Source organism: Chenopodium quinoa, unplaced genomic scaffold, assembly GCF_001683475.1.
Source record: "Chenopodium quinoa cultivar QQ74 unplaced genomic scaffold, ASM168347v1, whole genome shotgun sequence".
In the NCBI taxonomy this organism is placed as follows: domain Eukaryota; kingdom Viridiplantae; phylum Streptophyta; class Magnoliopsida; order Caryophyllales; family Amaranthaceae; genus Chenopodium; species Chenopodium quinoa.
In genome coordinates, this window is record NW_018743021.1 from 222392 (window position 1) to 241636 (window position 19245).

Here is a 19245-nt window from a genome sequence, read left to right on the forward strand (position 1 = left end):
AGACACACCAGCAATGACACGTGTCATCTCCTAGTGTGCCCTTAATTATTATTTTTTTTAAATTTAATTGTAGTATAAAATCTTATACCACCTCCGATTTTTTTTAGTTGTAACTTTGGAATATTTTATATCTCTCTAATAATATCCCAAAGTTGCAACTAAAAAAAAAATCAGAGGTAGTACAAAATAATTTCGTATATAAGTTAATAACAAAGATAATTACTATAAATAAAAAAGATTTAATATATGTAATCCCCCGTATTTTTAAATATTTTATAAATGAAATTTTATTTTATTTATAATATTTATTTGTACTTTTCCGGAATTTAATTACAAAAGTTTCAAATTATTATTATTGGTCAAAAATTATTTTAGCACAAACTATTTTATGAACCTATGTTCTACAATTCATGATCATACAAACAAAGCCTAGTCCATTTCATTTACCTGATTGGCCCAATAATTTTATGAGGCCCAATATTCTTACTTACCCTACAACATTCTCTCCTATAAATACCCCATTAATCCCCAAAAATTTCCCACACAAAAAGGTTAGTCTATTTTCTCTCTCCTTTGTTTTATTAATTTGTATAATTATAACTATTGATTTATGGATTTTGATTTTATTGTTTGAAAGTAATTTAATTAGTATCAAGTTTTATTTTGACGACTAAACTTTATAATTTCAGATTTTATAAGTATCATAATTTTCAGATTTTGTAAATTTTATAACCTAGGGTTTTTAATTATTGAAAATCATGATTTTAGGGTTTTTATGAACAATTGATTTAGGGCTTTTATAGTAATGATGTTTTGAAATTTTGGTGATTATAACTAATGATTAGTTTAACTTAATTCCATATTATTTTGAACATGTAAATTCGTGTTTTAGTTTTTAGATTTTCGTTCGTTAATATTAATCCCGTTTTAATCCCGATCAGATTCTGAACTCATCCGATTTTGATGAAAAAGTAGTGTTTTCCATGTGGAAACAACGTTTTAAGAAAGACTCACTACCTTGAGTTTCTAAATATGATTTTCGGGCAGTTTTTGATTTTAACGATTTTTTTTTTTTACTTAAAATATTATCCTTGAGTTTGATTAATATAATTAATTATGTTTAAAGTTAATTAAACATAAATATATGTTTTTATTGAAATTTTAAGTGTTGGAAATAGTTTCTAAGTACTACTTTTAATGTTTTATAAAGAGGGTTTAATCACCCATTAAAAAGGGAGATTTTTAGGGGTTTTTATATAATTTTCAGATTTTTATTAGACTTTGAACTTGCTGTAATTTCATGTATAAGAGTGTATTTTAAGGTTTTTATGAAGAAAATTTAAAGAACTATATATAAGCCTTTAATTTTAACTAAAGGGAAGATTTTAAAGTGTTGTTTGATTTGGATTTTGAAGGTTTTAAAGTAAGTTAGTATTGCTGTAAATTTGATTGATTGTGTATTGATTGAGATGTTATTATTTGGCTTAGGAGAGGAGTTTATTGAAGGTGATTTCTAGTTAGTAAAGTGGCATACCAATTCGTTTTCTCAAGGTACGTACAAGTTACGAAACCTTTCTTTTAGGTGCATGTTTAAGGACGACGGATCGAGAACTTAGTATCATGTATAGGGATGACTGAGTTAAATTGTTTGGTTATACATTGTGAATTTCGTATGACGTGCACTATTTTATATTGCAAGTATTATTTGTGCTCTAATTATGCAAGGTGCGCTTAGAGGCAAAGGTATATGATTGGTGTAATGATTAATTTATTACTCATTCATGATTATGCAAGCAGGAAGAGTAAAGGAAGAATTTAAGTCTTCTAAGACGAGGTTAAGGTTTTGGGGTGCCTTATGCACTCAAGGTGTTTATACACCGAGGTAGTAAAGGAATAAATAATAAATGTTGCTTGCCACTAATAAATCAAGAATTGAAATTGAAAAGTTGTTTTACTTGATTGAATTGATATTGGATTGATTGTATTGTTATGCATATGAGTCATCACCAAGTCTAAACCTATAAATCACGTAAAGTGCAAGATGGATGAGCAATAAAACTCTGGATTGGTGCACTTCTGGAGTAATGACAATCAGGGGTTGGGGTACATGGGGTATTAGCCGTGTACTTTTCTCGAGGTCGTTGATCAGCGAGTCTCTTATTTCAAATATTTTTCAAAACTAGGAGTTAGGTGAGATCTCATACTAACTACGGTCACGGAGTCGCGCCCGTGGTCGTTGGATGTTTATTGATGTTTCCGAAAGGAGACATGGGGTTTTTCTTTATTGATGTTCCAAATGGGACATGGGTTGGACAACCTTGTGTATTGCTAAATCCAATGAAATAAATAAATGAGTCAGTTAACATTAATTAGTGAGGTCTTTATAAATTTGATAATCGAGTCGTGAATTGAGTTTGTATTTAATGATGCTTGTGCTTGAATATTAGTAGCATGTTAGGTATTTTCTTAATTTGTTTTCGCAGCTTGTATGTACTTAGCTTTGCTGACTGCGTGCTTTTGTGTGTGTCTTTCTTTGGACATGGCCTTCGCCTTTCAATGACCCTGTGACGATCCAATTTTTACACTTGTAATATTGGGGAGCAGAATTACCACAGGTTCTTACACATGCAGCATTCATCAGGGTTGTGGGATCTTGAGTATAGTGTTGGTTGTTTGCATTTTATTTCTTTTGCAAGTTTGAATTTATTTTAATTCGATTTTATTTGACACTAATTCTTTTGGGTTTGAATTTATTCGAACACTGGATTTAATCACTTACTACTTTTTATTGGGTTTTGAATAAGGGCCTTAATGGTTCCAAGTTGTATGACTTAATTTGGTTTTGAAACTTATTTATAACTGATTTAGTTTTTCCGCTGCTATTTTCTGATAAAGCCTTAACGTTTGAACACGTGGCGGTAACACGCCAGTAATTCTCTTGGGTTTTGTTCAGGGTATTTACAAGTTTTAAGAGAGAATTACTGGGGTGTTACAATATACCTCTCCACACAAACATTTATGATTATAGTAGAAAATATTAACATAATTTTCCTAAAAAAAATATTAATATAATTTGCAACATATTTTAATTTACTTCGACGGAATATTTATATTTTTTCCCTAATAAAAATAATTGTTCATTTATTGATTATAATTCACATCAAAATAGTGTGTATATTTATTAATTTTGTTAGATTTTTTTAAAAAAAATGTAAAATAACCAATTATAATTCAAAGTAGTCTCATGGATGCAAGTGTTGTTGTTTAAAGCATTACCATAACTTGCTTAGATAACAAAAATTACATGCATGACACTATGATGAAGGTGGAAGGAAGCGAAATGAAGCAGGCGAGTATATATGTCAGTATTTAGGGTCAAGACTGTTTTATTGATTTACAGCTGTTAAAAATCTATACTTAGTATTTAAAAACTCTAACAAAAAAAGACACATGTCTCTATCATATTACACTTCTTTATCTTCTTCTCCCTTCAACCCAAATGCCACATGTCTTCTTATGTATAACTAGCTTTTTGGCCCGTTCAATGCACGAGTTGTTACTTGGGTTAATTATTTTCATATGTAGGAAGATTGTTTCATTTCTAAAACTTAAAAGAAAAAAAAAAGTGAGGGTAGAACCATGAAAGAAGATAAAGGAATTTAGTTATTAGATATATGCACATGAAGATTGTAAGATATAAAATGACATTTATTTTAAATTATATTTAAAGTCTAGGTGTTGAAAAGACAATTTTTATTATAATTTATATGTTTATGTAACATGTATTAATTAAAACATTATTTTATTATGGTGGAAATGAAACACTTCATTTTCTTACTTGAATTTGCAAGTTGTATAATGCATCTTAAACATAAATATTAAGGGAAATGATATGTGGCATATGAGGTGATGAGTGACTTGTGAATTGTGATGCCATGTGTCATACGAAAAATTTGTGGTTTGTGTTTTTAAATACTAAGTATAGATATAGATTATTTTTTTATTACACTATTTTTCTTTAATTTTTTCATTAAATTTAAACTTCATCTTCCATGCACACTTCATCTTCCATGCACACTTTATCTTCATCTCCCCTCTTCAATTTACCCTTTTCCGTTTCTCTCTTTAATTTTAGCCCTCCACCTTCTTTATTTAACCCTCATTTTCAATCAAAGTTCCAAAAATTAAATTTCTTCAATCATGTTTTCGATTACACATTATAACTATAATGACTTATTGATATTTCCTCGTTCATCGTTCAATGCAATTTTTTTATGAATAACCCGTGCATTGCATGGGCCAGAAGGCTAGTAAAAATTAAAATGAAAATGAAAAACCTTGTTAATCAATATTAACTAGCATTTTGGCCCGTTCGATGCACGGGTTCATATTTAGGTTATTTCATATGTAGGTATGTTTTTCAGTAGTTGAAACTTGTGATATGAAATACGAACTAATTGTTTCATTGCTAAAACTTAAAAGGAAAAAAAGAATGAGGGTAGAACTGGGGAAAAAGATAAAAGAATTTAGTTACATATATATACATGAAGACTATAGGATATGAAATGACATATTGGTTTAAGTTATATTTTAAGTCTATTAGTTAAAAAGACAATTTTTATATAATTCAATTCATATGTTTATGTGATGTATATTAATTGGTTTAACTTTATTTTATTATGATGTAAATGAAACACTTCATTTTCTTAATTGAATTTGCAAGTTACAAAATGTATAAAGACTTAAACTAAAAGATTAAAAGGGGTGACATGTGTCATGTGTGGTAGTGAGTGACTTGTGATGACATGTGTCATATGAAAAATTATGGTTTGTGTTTTTAAATACTAAGTATAGATATAGATATCAACAAGACAATATCTATAATTTAAAATTTATAATATTATTAAAACAATTTAGGACGATATACTAATGCCACTACGCCAAGTGTCACACACGATTTGATTTGGCACCACATCATTACTATGTATCACCCTTACATGTCATTATTATAAAACTTTTCGTATGTGTAACCTTCTTACTTAAATTTTCCCTACAAAATGTAGCGCCCCCATACTTAATTAGTTAATTTTACTCTAAAATAATGTTACCTCTAAATAATTGCAAAATAAACTACAATTTAATTTGTTATAAATTAATTACATATTGATACTACAAAAAAAAAAAAAAAAAAAATAAAAAAATTGGGGAAAAAAATAGAATCCAAGGAAATGATTTTTATTTCCTTTCCTTTTTAGAACCTAGAGCTCTTGATACCATGTACAAGTGTTTGGGAAAATATGGCTTCCCCTCAATAAAGAGCCTTGACGATGTATATATAGATTTTTAATTATTACCGAGTATATCTGGATTCAGATACGACCCAAATCCACTTGGTCTAAATCAATCCCAGATAGATCTAGATATACTGGGTATATCGAGTCTCATATCTACCTAAAACGGGTCCAACTGGGGTTAATAGTATAACTAATTAACTATCCTACTACTTGTGTGACTATACATATCAATATACTATGTATTAAACAATCTTGCTCCATAGTTGCATATCAAAATAAACTTACATTAAAAAAAATATAATCCCTTACTCCTCACTTCCTCAGTTTGAGAATTCAATTCTCTCATGACTTTAGTAGTTTAGTGCACCGTCTTCAAAACCCAAGGAGAGTATCAATCCATACAAAGAGAGGGGAGATAAGCCAAAGAAGATAAATCAATTTGAAAAACAAAAAGCTCAAGACAGCAAACAAATTTCTCGGGTTTTCTGAGTTTTCTCTTGGAACTTTTTCGACTGCATTATGCAAGGTAATCTTTTAACTATGCTTAATATTCAGATCAACTACTATGAATGTTGTGCAACAGCCCAAAAACGGCAGAATAGGAATGAATTAGTAGTAAGAGAAAATAGGGCCCAAAGTGCATATGAGAAAGGATTTTACTTTTCAGATTCTCAATTTATTAACTGGAATATCATTCAGGAAAATCTAATTATTTAACAAGGCGATTGTTTTGGAACTGGTATGAATATATAGCATTACACAACTCAAGATTGCTCAGCAGGGAAGATGATGAACTCTTTGAACACAATGTATTGTTGCTAGAAAACTATATACTCGAGACTTGAAAGATAGCAATGACGTGCACGAACGAGCAAAAAAACTTGGTGTCCCCAATGTGAAGTTCACAATGTATTATAGGAGGAAGCACATAGATGTGATTCCGAGGTCTAATCAATCAGGTTACGAGAAAAGAAAGATCTAGGGTAAAAGGACATACGAGTTCAGAACTTCCCCACCCATTTGTTACTGAGCAACCAAACAATTGTTTACAATTGCTATGAAACATAGCTAGATAACTCCTACAAAATCTGTTCAGAAGCAGACTGCAGCATTTGGGAAACTATCAAGTACCAACCACTCGTTGTACACTAAGAACTACAAAGAACTCAATAACAGTTTGATTGATATATTTTGAATTCCTGCAAGATGCAGAACACAACCTCCAACTTCAAACTAAGATATCATGAACTGAAATCAAGCAATCGAGAAATTTCAAGCTAATAATGATGGTCCGGTCAAGCGTCAATATTACACTCATGACCCAATTACATACACAGTATCTGCTTTTGCAAGCTTGTAAGGTCTAACAGGCTGCATAATCAAACACCCACTCGTCGACTGACCAGCTACACAAGTACACAGTAATAGGAGTGAATTTATACATGAACTACATCCGAGACAATAGAGTAGCAACATTACTAGGGGGGAGGGGATTAATAACCAACATTGACATGAGCTGGCCATACTAAAGCTTAAGCTGATGGTTGAGGCTTAGGAATATGTTATATACTCTATCACTCCCCCTCACATGAAAGGCCCTTTGGGCTTGAAATGTGGATGCAGCACAGACCCTCTCATACCCGGCGCAAATTAATTCCACTTTAAAGGAGGGGTGGATGAGATTCGAACCCGTGACCTCTATGTCACGTTGGCTCTAATACCATGTTAGAGGACCAACTCAACCAAAAGCTTAAGCTGATGGTTGAGGCCCAGGGATATGTTATATACTCTATCATATTCTTTCCTTTGTAATGTAAGCATCTCTTTGGGATAGTTCTCGAGTATCCTTAGTAGAGCCAATTATCGTAAACTGCTGGCTATCAACTTTCAAGTGTCCCAACAAGAGCTTTCCGGTGGAAGTGACAGTGAAAATAATCTTCTTGCCTTCATCATGAAAATAAATCAATTTCTCCGAAGAACTCCAATCATCATGTTTACTCAACGTCCAAACATCAAGCATTTGACCAGAATAACAAAGCAATGACTTTCATTACAAAAAAAATTTGCAACATCATACTGATTCAACCAATCCATCAATGGAACTACTTTCAATTGCTCATTAGCTAAATCAAAACCAATAATGCGATCAGGTATCCCCGCATAGCAATATTTTTGAAAAGACCAATACAAAACATCATCAATAACCATTGTCGCGTTAACCAATCTACCATACACACGATAGGGATTCTCACCAAGACCATCAATAATTTTCCACTTCCCAATCCTCAAAGAAAACACATAATAACATTGACGATAGTCATAAAACCGATCATTGCAACTGTAAAAATTAAACGAAGCGACAATCCTGTAGTCGTCTATAGACGGTATGTAGCCAAACCAACATCAAAAACTTTTGCATGCCCCCGGTTTACAATAATTTACAATAATTTTATTGTACATCGAACATTTTCGCGAAACGTGACCCTTTTTCTTTACAAAAGTGACCCTTTTTCTTTACAATAGTGACCCATATTTTCACAAAAGTGACCCCTTTGTTTTTTAACAAAAGTGACCATATTTTCACAAAAGTGACCCCTTTTTTTCATAAAAGTGACTTTTTTTCATAAAAATTACCTTTTTTTTTTTCACAAAATGTTTTTTTTTTTTTTTTTTTTTCACAAAAACAGAGTATTAAATAAACACAAAATTAACAATAGTCATTGAAAAACAGTACAATCACTCAAACAAATCAAAATAATAAAGATCAACATCAGAAATCAACAAAAATGAATTGCATGTGCATGTTACTATGCTTGATAATGTTAATGTTGAAGAACCTGATGCATAAAAGCAAAATATTATGTTTAAGCTTTGATTCTTAAGCTCCGCCATTGATGACGGGAAGGTTAATTCATTACTCCTATTGTAGTAGAGTTGTGTGGGAGTTTGAGGTGGTGGTGGCAGTGGTGTGGCTGATTCGGCGGTGGTACGACTGATTTCGGTAGTGACTCCATTGCTTAGAGTTGAAGTAAGAGAGAGAAAATTAAAGTTGCCCAACCCGATTTACACTAATTCGGATGTTATTAAATATTTGTGAACCAACATTGACGCGAAAAGCCTTGTTGACAATCAGGATTATTAATCTCGCAATACTCTTTTGTAGCAGGATTACACACTGAAAATGAAGAACAGGCCTTTTCGTGTTCCTCGAGCATAACAAATTAACAAGGCCATTAGAACTACCCACAATATCAAAATCCCGCAAATTTCGACTAAAACATAGAGAAGAACCTAAATCTAAAGGGCTTTTCAGATTATTGAACTCATCGTAAGGCAATAACAATAATTTGAATGATTCACGATTAATTCTAATTAATAATATGAATTGACCGTAGGAAGATGATGAAGAAAAATTGAGATGAGATTCAGCAAATTGACGATTAGAAATTGTAGAAAGCCATAATTTGGAAACTGATTTGAAGCGAATTAGGGTTTTTACCGGAAGTCTTGGGAGAATATGATCAATTACGAGATGGTCTGGAAGAGTCACGGTGTTGGATGAATCAGATGCACTTTCAATCTTCTGCAATATTGACATAGCTAGTTTACTTGCTTGAGTTCAATTTTGGGGAAATTTTTCAAGGAATTTTGGAGGTAATTGGTATAATTTGGCATTAATAGTTTAGGGTTAATCTGAAATTAGGTCAAGTGATGTACGGAATCTACTTATGTAGGCCTACCTTTAACTTAGAGCTCACCAGAAGTTCGAGCTTGAGCTGTATTGTAAGTATTTCGTGTCCAAATCCACAAAAAAAGTAGTGGGCTTTCGGGCCCGTATTTAGGTTTATAGTGTTTTTAGCTATGCTGAAACCCGTCCTATTTTTAAGCCGAATTGGAGTTGATCACCTCTACTTTATCTTTGTAAGCTTGTACACTTGCAGAAGTTGCAAGAGTGGATAGTATCATATTGATACCTTTGAACACTTGCAATAACGGAAGATGATAGAAGTCATAATCGTACCCATTGCGCATACGGGTCATTTTCGAGCCAATTTATTATTTGATTCATGATATTTTCAGTCAGAGGATTAAGATGAGAGGGGAACCAAAGATATAAAACAATTTGAAAAAAGGAAAAAAAAAAAAAAAATCAAGACAACAAACAAATGTCTCGGAAAAAAGTGTTCTTATTAGGTAGGAATTGTAATTTGCAACAAGACATAAATACATTCCAAGATTCTATGTAGGTTTATAGTTCATGCATAAATCAATAGCAGCAAAGGTAAATGGTGTCTAACGGGACAAGAGCAACTAGGATCTTTGATATGGAAGAAATGCGTAAAATCCAATATTGAAGCCTGAAGGGGAACTTCATCACCAAAAAAGAAGGCAGTGGTTAACAAAAACTCTTTTTTTCGCTTGATTGATTCAGAAATTTGAACAAAAGTTCAGCTTCTTCATGACTTTTGCATAAGCTGCAGGCACAATCTCGGGTTTTCTGAGTCTTCTCTTGGACTTCTTTGACTGCATTAAGCAAGAAACTCATTTAAGTATGTTTTGTATTCAGATTATATAACTACTACATGCAACAGCTCAAAATTGCAGAATAGGTAATAGTGAATGACTACAAAGTGGATCATAAAATACAAACTATTTCAGAATTAGCATATTTTTTCTTACTCTTTAGCCTATCCATCCTAATAAATCTTGTTAGCTTTAAATACTAGGAAAAATGAAAGTGAACGGCAAGAGAAAAATTATTAGGACTTGTTAAAATTGTACTGCAAAAACAGTTGATGTGATTAAGAATGAAAATGTAGTAAGAAAAACTAGAGCCCAAAGTGCATATGGTGATGTGAGAAAGGATTTGCTTTTCTTTTTCTTTTCATTTTTTTTTCCAACTTATTAATCGACATTCCAGGTTAGAAAGATCGAGAGTAAAATGGCTAAAGTAAGAGCTCATAATATTACCACCATTTGCTACCAAGCAACCAAGCAGTAATACCCCAAGTTTAGCTGTCTAGGCTTAATCCATAACATAAGATAGACTTCTGTTTAGGATAGTGGACCAGCAAAATAATCTATCCTAGTAGTCAATTCGCAAAAAGAAACCTGGCCAGGAAATAGGCAAAATGTTTAGCTGATCTTTATGGTTGACAACCCTCATGAGAACCAAAGAAAGAAGTCATAAAAGCATTAGAGAAAGAAAATGCAATCAAACTATTGCAGTTATGACACTTCCCAGTTTTCTCCCAATTTATCGTATGACGATTGCCAAGACCAAGGCTTGATGAATCATTCTTCAAAAAGTAGAAACTTAATAACGATTCAGCTGCAAAAACTAAAACCTAATAGTCTAATCAAGAATCAGCTACTCTCAGTCGAATGATCCAGCTGAAAGCATATTGAAGCATTTTTATAATGTCAAGGCTTTCCCACTTAAAAGACTTTCTAAATAAAAGCATTAATTTAAGAGAAACAAAACCTTAGCAGAAAAAAGTCGAAAAAAATCAATTTCAAATCTCAAGAGAAGAGAGAGAGAGAGAGAGAGAGAGAGAGGGGGGGGATCTTACATGGACTTGCATGCTTGAACTGCATACATACAAATCTTAGTACCCAGCTAGAGTCTAGCTTAAAACATAGATGCACTATGCAGAGCTTGTTCAGGATTAAGATACAGGTTGTGCGCTACAGAGTAGATATCAAAATTCAAAATTGAGAATTTCACTCTCTGTCATCGACTAGAGGATAAAGAGAGTATATCATTATTTTCATACATAGTCTTCTATATATCTTTGAGACCCCTTTCATAGGCTAACCATGTTGGTTCAGTTATCTGATACTTGTAAATTAAATAATTGTGCAAACAGATGCTTTCCCTGTCAGTAAGTAGCAATTGAGCCATTGACAAAGTATTAACACAAAATCCCCTTTTAAAATCATTCCACTTCTCTTTCCTCCCTCACATATCCATACACTGCAACACATGTATCAAGCAGTGATATAATCTGTGCATGTTTTGGTTGACAAAAAATATAAATCAGAAAGTACAAGTTCCTAAGAAGTGGAAAACTCTAAGTTGGTTGACATAACACAAGAACTACCAGCTCTTAGAAGTTCTTGGGAAGGCCTTACTTTCTACAATCAACCAAACAGTTGTTACACTTGCTAGGAAATAGAACTTCGTTGAAATCATATTTTTCCTGCGAAGAGCATCTTACAGCAGGCAACAAGAGACCACTAAAATTGATCCTTTCAGCCATTTTTGGAAAAGTCAATCGTCCCCTGTCTATGCTTCTAGTACTTGTTCTTGGTATATAGCACTGGGACCAACTGATTTGTGTCCATTCGCAGATATATCAAGTTCATATGACAAGCTTAAACCCTAGATAGTAGGTACGAGGGCTGGCTTAAATAGTCTTGGATCACAACTCCCTACACAATCGCTAAAAAAAAAAAAAAAGAAAACATTGGCAAACCTATTCTGGCTTTAGAATACAGTCCATTTTGTGCAAGACATATCTAGAATCATCTATGAGCCTTACCTAAACTCAAGAAGTCTCTTCTTTATAAGGCTACAACAACTGTACTTCTAAATCCTCTATTCTTAAACACCATGTGTATTTCACTTCCAAGGATTCGAATCTAAACATTTACTATACCTATTCAATGGCTACAATTCTCTATAGTCTATCTTGTTCTCTATGGGGCCGGCTGACAATTCTATTCAATACATGAAAAAAGCCTAGCAACATCAGTTTTCAGCAACAATTGTCGAGCAATAAAAAAAATAGACGACAAATTTTTACGAATTGTGAACAACCCATAGTCAGGGAGGCATACATTAGATAGAGCTGCATCACACAATTATCAAGCTCATTTTCTTATGCATATAAGCTGAAGTTAATAGCTTAACCAAATAACCACCCATAAGGGTACAGCCATACCTTCAAATGTGCATTATGCCGCTTGCCTTCCCTCCATCGCCTTATTGTCCCGTCATTCAAAGTCTTGAATCTTCTCTTGAAAGATCTAATCAAATCAAGACCATTCATAAATCATCATTGCAATAATCTTAAACATATTATCCACAAAAGGAAAACAAGAAAGAACACTAGACAAGGTTAACCTACGAATAACCCTTAATCTTGATCTTCTTGACTCTTGAAGTAGCAGGTGTAAGCTTCTTCCACTTCTTCTCCTTGGATTTAGCCGAAAAACTCCTCACTTGCACATACTATATTCCACATAATATGACATACAAATAAAACTCAAATCAAATTCTTATCCATTAACAAGAAAGCATAATTAAAACTAGAAGATTCTCAAATGTAAAATTTAATATTCATAAACACAAACCAATTTAAAAGAAAACCCTCATCAAATTTCATGTGCTTTCCCTCAATTCACAATCAATCATCTCAAAAATTAGTCTTAGATCAAAATTGCAAAAACCCCACATAGGATTTCCTATCATTCCTCAACATAGATTAATAAATAAAACATTAAATAAAAACCCCAACATTTAAAAATCACAACTTCCCCAAAATCAACAAGCTAAATCACAAATTAACCCCAAAAAAAAAAAAAAAAAAAAAAAAACTTAATGGAGGAGGAGAGAGCAAAAAGGAAACCCCATTCGTAGGAATCGGCAGAGAAGCAGGAGCATTAAAATGGGAGTGTAATTGGGAAGAAATTGTTGAAAATGGTGAAAATGGGCGCTGAAAATTGGAGGAAGACTGGTAGTAAAAGCGATGAATTGAAAGAGAAGAAGAAGATGAAGAAGAAGCTCTAATTGTTGTTGGGAGATGAGCCAAAGTTCGAAGCTTGGAACACCATCTCTGCATTGTAATTGATCTTAGTTTGCCTACAGTATTTCAGCACACTTTCTCTCTCCTCACTGCTAAAACCTATCGATGGTTTGTGCTTGAATTTGCTGGTTATGGACTTATGGCTGTTTGGGTTTGTGTGTTCTTTCTGGGTTTTAAATGGGCCTGTATATTTTATGTAATATGGTGCTCTAACCCAAGTTCAATTAGCAAACTCTACCCGAGGAAGACCTTCAGGTGCAATGGCTCAGGGGTCGCCTCGAATCCTTGCGGGTGCGAGCCTGAGAGGTTCGAGCCTCTCTTCCCTTACCCCTAGGCATTGTCAGCCACGTGTCTAGTGATAGGAGCTTTCGGCAAGGCCCAATTAGCCTTATCATATTTTTTATTTAAAAAAATAGCAAACTTTACTTAGGGATGAGTTAAACTTACCTTTCAAATAAAAAATTAAGCTACGGAAAAGATTTAAGGTTCGGTGATATCCCTAGTATCTATATTTTCATGAATTATTCCTTCTTGCCCTATTTTGACCTACATTGGTATTTATACATAAGCAAAAATATAGTCATGTGAATACTTATAACAATCACTTCAAAATTCAATTTTCAAATATCAAATTTTTATACTTCATAATTTATACTCCCTCCGTCCCAAAAAGAACGATCCATTTGGGTTGATTACGCGGGTATTAAGGAAGTTAAGTAAAAAGAAGTAAAAGTATATTGGAAAAATAAATTTACATAGTATTTGTAAAAAAATAGAGAGAGAAAGTAATAAAATAACATGAAAAATCAAATTTTTATATGGGAAAGCTAATTTTGCACAAATATTGTTGCAAATCGGTGGTGTTTTAATGCAAATGGGTCATTCTTTTTGGGACAAAGTTTTGGCCAAATGGGTCGTTCTTTTTGGGACGGAGGGAGTACTTATTAGTCTGATTATTATAGTATTAATGATCAAAGTTTAGCATTGACAAATATGCTAGTCAAATTGAGGCATTTATTATGAAACATAGAGGGTATTATCTTTTGTTGTATGTTGTTGCTATACTCCTTGCAACTTTTAATAAGTGCGCTATTTCTCCCGAATACAGTGTACATACAATGATACAACAATGTTCTCATTAGCTTAAACTCATCTAATTAAACTAGTTTTGATAAGAAGAAAAATAAGTGAAATAGTTAAGCCATTCATTTCACCTTATTTTTGCTGAACTGAAATTATTTTTACTAAAACAAAATTATATTTGCTGAACTTAAATTATTTTTACTGAATTAGGATAGAATTTAGAATAATAACCAGATATAAAGAAAGTAGTCATATCTAAATCTCCGATTTAAAAAATAATAATAATAACTACTTTCCTTATTTCCTAATCCTACCTTTTGTTTTTATTTTTGAAACAATTTCCTAAAGTCTACGCTAACTCTCTCTCTATATATTTTTTTTATTTTTATTTTTTTGACAAAGCTTATTTTTTATTTTAGAATCACACATATTCTCCAAAAGTTTATTTGTTTTTAGTTTCCACGATCACGATCATGTCATACGGAGCAAAGCTTCTTGATTTAAGAGTGTTCTGAGTCCATCATATATCCCCTGATCTACCCTATGCATGCCGCGGATTGTTCATCGTAAGCTTGGGTTCATTAAATGTACAACCCTTGATTACGCCTTTTAAATTGTCTGCTATTTTTAAAGGCGCCTTTTATAATCTAGCTAAACGAGTAATACCACCATTTATACACTCCAAATTTAGAGATTTGCTTGCTCAACAGATCTCGGATTACTTCAACAGTTGTTTCTCCTTTTCTGTTATCGTTGCTGCGGATTTTCCTTATAGGCTGGTTTGAGGACAATGGCAATGATAATATTGACGATGGTGATGACAATGGCAATAATGAATCAGTGAATATGGATATGGATGACAACACCCCTGAATTAGCCGCCCTCGATATATATGACTTCGACGTCCTTGGGTCATATTATATGAATGCATCTCATCGAGGTAGCCCGGAATTCAAAGATATCGTACATCAGAGTTTTTTCAAGATTAAACCAACAATAGAGTCGATGCAACAAGGGGAGTTAGTCGAGTGGCTTTCAAGTCATAAAAATAATAATACATGTTCAATTTGCAACCATGTATTTCACACCGATTGCATCATGAAGTGGCTTCCAAACAAACAATCATGCCCCTATTTTCGAGCCTCTACTTCAACCTTAATACTTTGTTGAAAAAATAGCAAATTAAGCTATGGAGTAGATTTAAGGTTCGGTGATTCCCCTGGTAACTACGGAGTATATTTTCATCAAGTATATTCTCTCCCGCCCTATTTTGACCTACGTTAGTTGGTGTTTTATACATAACCTAAATATAGTCATGTAAATACTTGTTACAATCATTTCAAATGCACAATTTTTATACTTCGTAATTTATACTTATTACTTTGTGATAAAAGAATATTGTATCAATGATCAAAGTTCAGAAACTTCAAACAAATATGCTGATCAAATTGAGACATTTATTTTGAAACACAAAGAATACTTTTTGGTTCTTTTTGTTGATTACTCTTTGCGACTTTATTAAGTGTTTTATTTCTTCTGGACACATTGTACATACAATGATCACAACTGTGTTCTCATTAACTAATCTAATTAAACTAGTTTTAATAGGAAGAAGAAAAAAAAAAGGAAAAGTGAAATAGTTTCAAATATGAAGAAGAAGAAAGAAGAAATGCAAGTACTTAATTCATTGAACGAGTGTATTTGTTTCAAAGTTGCAATCTTGAATGTAGCATACTGATTCCCAATTTGACAATTTCCCATCACATTAAAAAATTGGGTGTTATTCCTCTGTTGCTAAATTCTTGCTTCATTTCCCCTAATTTTCTCTCTCCTAAATTCCAACTATTTTCCACTCTACCCAGATGGAATACAAGCACCAGCAACGTCAACATTACAAACCCAATTCTCATTTCAATGGAAAATTGCTCCTCCATGGCAGAACTCAAGCAAATTCAAGCTCAAATGATGCGCAAAGGTCTAATCTTTCATGTCTTTCCTGTAAGTAGAATCATAGCTTTTTGTGCTCTTTCTAATTATGGTGACATGAATTATGCTCGTTTGATTTTTGATCATATATCAAATCCAAATGTTTATATATGGAATACCATGATTAGGGGTTATTCTAGAGCTAAGAATCCTTTAATGGGTCTTTCAATTTTCCGCAAAATGGTTAGAGATGGGGTTGAAATGGATGGGAGAAGCTTTGTTTTCGCGCTTAAGGCTTTCGGACTGTTTTCGGGTTTTGAGAGGGTAGGGCAGTTCATTGTAGGATATGTAAAGTGGGTTTTGAATCAAGTGTGTTGGTGCAAAATGGGTTGCTTCATTTTTATGCTGATGGTGGGTTTTTGAGTTGTGCACGCCAAGTGTTTGATGATTGTCCTGTGAAAGATGTGGTGACTTGGACCGCGATGATTGATGGTTATGTGCAGAGAGATTCTCCTGATGAAGCTTTGAGGGTTTTTGATTTGATGGTGTGTGGTGGTGAGACAGTGCCTAATGAAGTTACTATGATCACACTGCTCTCGGCGTGTGCTCTTAAGGGGGATTTGGACTTGGGAAGGAGGATGCACTGTTATATAGAGAAATATGATGTGAAGTATACTTTGAATCTGATGAATGCCTTGTTAGATATGTATGTTAAGTGTGGTTGTTTAATGACTGCGAGAAGAATTTTTGAAGAGATGGAGTGTAGGGATGTATTCTCATGGACTAGTATGGTAAATGGTTTTGCAAAACAGGGTGAATTAGATATGGCTAGGAAGTATTTTGATGAGATGCCTGTGAAAAATGTGGTGTCTTGGAATGCAATGATTGCTGGTTATTCTCAGAATAATAAGCCGGAGGATGCCTTGGATTTGTTTCAAGGTATGGTGAAGGGAGGTTTGGTTCCCATTGAGGAAGCTACTTTGGTGCCTGTACTTTCTGCTTGTGCTCAATCAGGTTGCCTGGATTTGGGGCAATGGATTCATCACCATTATATACACCAGAAGCGAATTGAATTTGGTGTATCTGTGGGAAACGCGTTGATAGACATGTATGCGAAGTGTGGTAGGATTGATATGGCCGAGGAACTGTTTCATGAGATGCCAAAGAGAGACTTGGTATCATGGAACTCCTTGATTATTGGGTATGCAGATCATGGGAATGCTAACATGGCTCTAATGCTGTTTGAGAGAATGAAAGATCAGTGTATTAAGCCTGATCATATTACTTTTATCGGCATTCTATCAGCTTGTAGTCATGCTGGTTTAGTTGCCAAAGGGCGGGAGCACTTTGCTGGCATGCAGCACAAATTTGGATTGGAGCCTAAAGCAGAACACTATGCCTGCATGATTGATTTACTTGGCCGTGTTGGATTGATAGGAGAAGCGTATGACATGATCAGAAAAATGCCTATGGAACCCGATGAAGCCGCATGGGGTGCTTTGCTGAATGCATGTAGGATGCATGGATATGCTGATCTTGGAAAATTTGCAGCTGACAAGTTGATAGACCTAAATCCGGAAGATAGTGGTACTTATGTACTTTTAGCAAATCTATGCGCTACGGAGAAAAGATGGGGTGAGGTAAGGAATGTTAGAAGTATGATGAGAGGAAAAGGTATTAGAAAGACTCCGGGACATAGCTTCATAGAGGTGGACGGTGACTTCCATGAATTTTCAGCTGCAGATGATTCCCATCCTCGATCCAAGGAGATATACAAATTATTGAAGGATATATTTGTCATTACAAATCTGGAAGAAGATGTAGTATGCTCAAACCAGTCAATAGATTGTTTACAGAGAGAAGATTATTTGTTCCTTAACAATGGTTGAGTCTTACATGGAATAAGGAATATCTGCAAACCACTGTTTTGTTGTGTCTTCCAGAAACTTGAAGTACATGCCTACAGGGATTTGCCTTGCAAGAGGCTGTTCAAGATTAAGAAACAGGACAGTGAATAATAAACAGAAAGGAGCATCAATGCAAAGTTAGACAAGCAGAAGATTCTGAAACCTCTACCATGTTGACTTTTATGGGGGGTTTATGTACTCAATTTGTTCTCTTGAGAGCTCATTGCACTATGCATTTCCAGGATTATCTTGAGGATCTTGGGATATAAGAGGACAATGTTGGAACCTTTTGAGGATTAATAGGGTGGCATGTATGGGTTGCGTGGGCTGTGTGCAATACTTGCATGACATCCACAAATCACAATAACAAACTTGGAGTTTCTTTGCTTTAATTCCTTGGGTAGGGTAGTGATCATGTCTTCGATTGTCGAAGTATGTGTTCTGCCTCACGGTTGATCATTGTATGGACTGTGGTCTCAAATGGAAAACTTCAGCTTAGATAATTGGTGAGAGAAATATCAATTGAAGAGGCTCATCGCGATGACATGATAAATTCATGATTTCTGGTAAGACAGCCCTGAAGGTCTGAAGAAAGGTCTGAAGACCGCTGTGATAAACTGTGACATTTCACCTTTGCCTTCTATTACAGAAATCATTATGGAAAGCTAAAGTTTGCCAGCAGATGGGGCTATATGATGCAGAATGCTCAAGCTAGATATGCATCTTTGAACAGGATATTATTGAGAACCTAAACTATGAGTTGATTTCGTTGAACACAGTATGGAACTTGCAAGAGCAAGACTGATTAACTTGTTCTGATCTAGCATGTTTATATATCTAGTCAATGAAGAGAAGTCTAAGTTCATCCGTAAAACAAGAAAGTGTTCCCTCCATCAACAAAGTCTACATTCATGTACTCCAATTACTTTTCACCTTTCCTAAAATATTTTTTCTTTATGAATGATATTTGTATAAGCATTTGAATTACAGATACAGGAATAATAAAATTATTATAAAGGATATTCATAAATTCATGTCACGACATACATATGTCGTTTATCTTAGTTACAACTTACAAGACTTTAAGAAAATGTCACAACTGATTCTGAGAGTAGGGGAGTAGAATACAAGTCACTCCCTATGTGCTCTATAAGTTATACCACAAGCTATACTTACTCTTTCTCAGCATCATTAAAATTTAAACATACCAGTATTTTAAATCAG

General features: G+C 33.7%; 1 protein-coding gene, 1 long non-coding RNA gene and 1 pseudogene across 3 annotated transcripts; 1 reads left to right on the forward strand and 2 right to left on the reverse strand.

Moving 5' to 3' along the window:
• Positions 1 to 6551: 6551 nt before the first annotated feature.
• Positions 6552 to 9024, reverse strand: LOC110730086. The gene is made up of 2 exons (XR_002512997.1): positions 8794 to 9024; positions 6552 to 7238 (listed from the first exon to the last, which is right to left on the reverse strand). It is a non-coding gene; the product is annotated as an uncharacterized LOC110730086 (long non-coding RNA).
• Positions 9025 to 9461: 437 nt separating this feature from the next.
• On the reverse strand, positions 9462 to 13259 carry LOC110730087. 2 transcript variants are annotated; one of them, XM_021909856.1, is made up of 4 exons: positions 12929 to 13259; positions 12428 to 12531; positions 12242 to 12326; positions 9462 to 9818 (listed from the first exon to the last, which is right to left on the reverse strand). In XM_021909856.1, the coding sequence occupies exons 1-4, from the start codon at positions 13139 to 13141 to the stop codon at positions 9723 to 9725; spliced, it is 498 nt and encodes a 165-aa protein (XP_021765548.1). In that variant the 5' UTR covers positions 13142 to 13259; the 3' UTR covers positions 9462 to 9722. The 2 variants fall into 2 exon arrangements, with proteins under 2 accessions (XP_021765548.1, XP_021765547.1); XM_021909855.1 differs by having other exon boundaries at positions 12902 to 13258.
• A 2612-nt stretch (positions 13260 to 15871) lies between these two features.
• Positions 15872 to 19167, forward strand: LOC110730093 (annotated as a pseudogene).
• Positions 19168 to 19245: the final 78 nt, after the last annotated feature.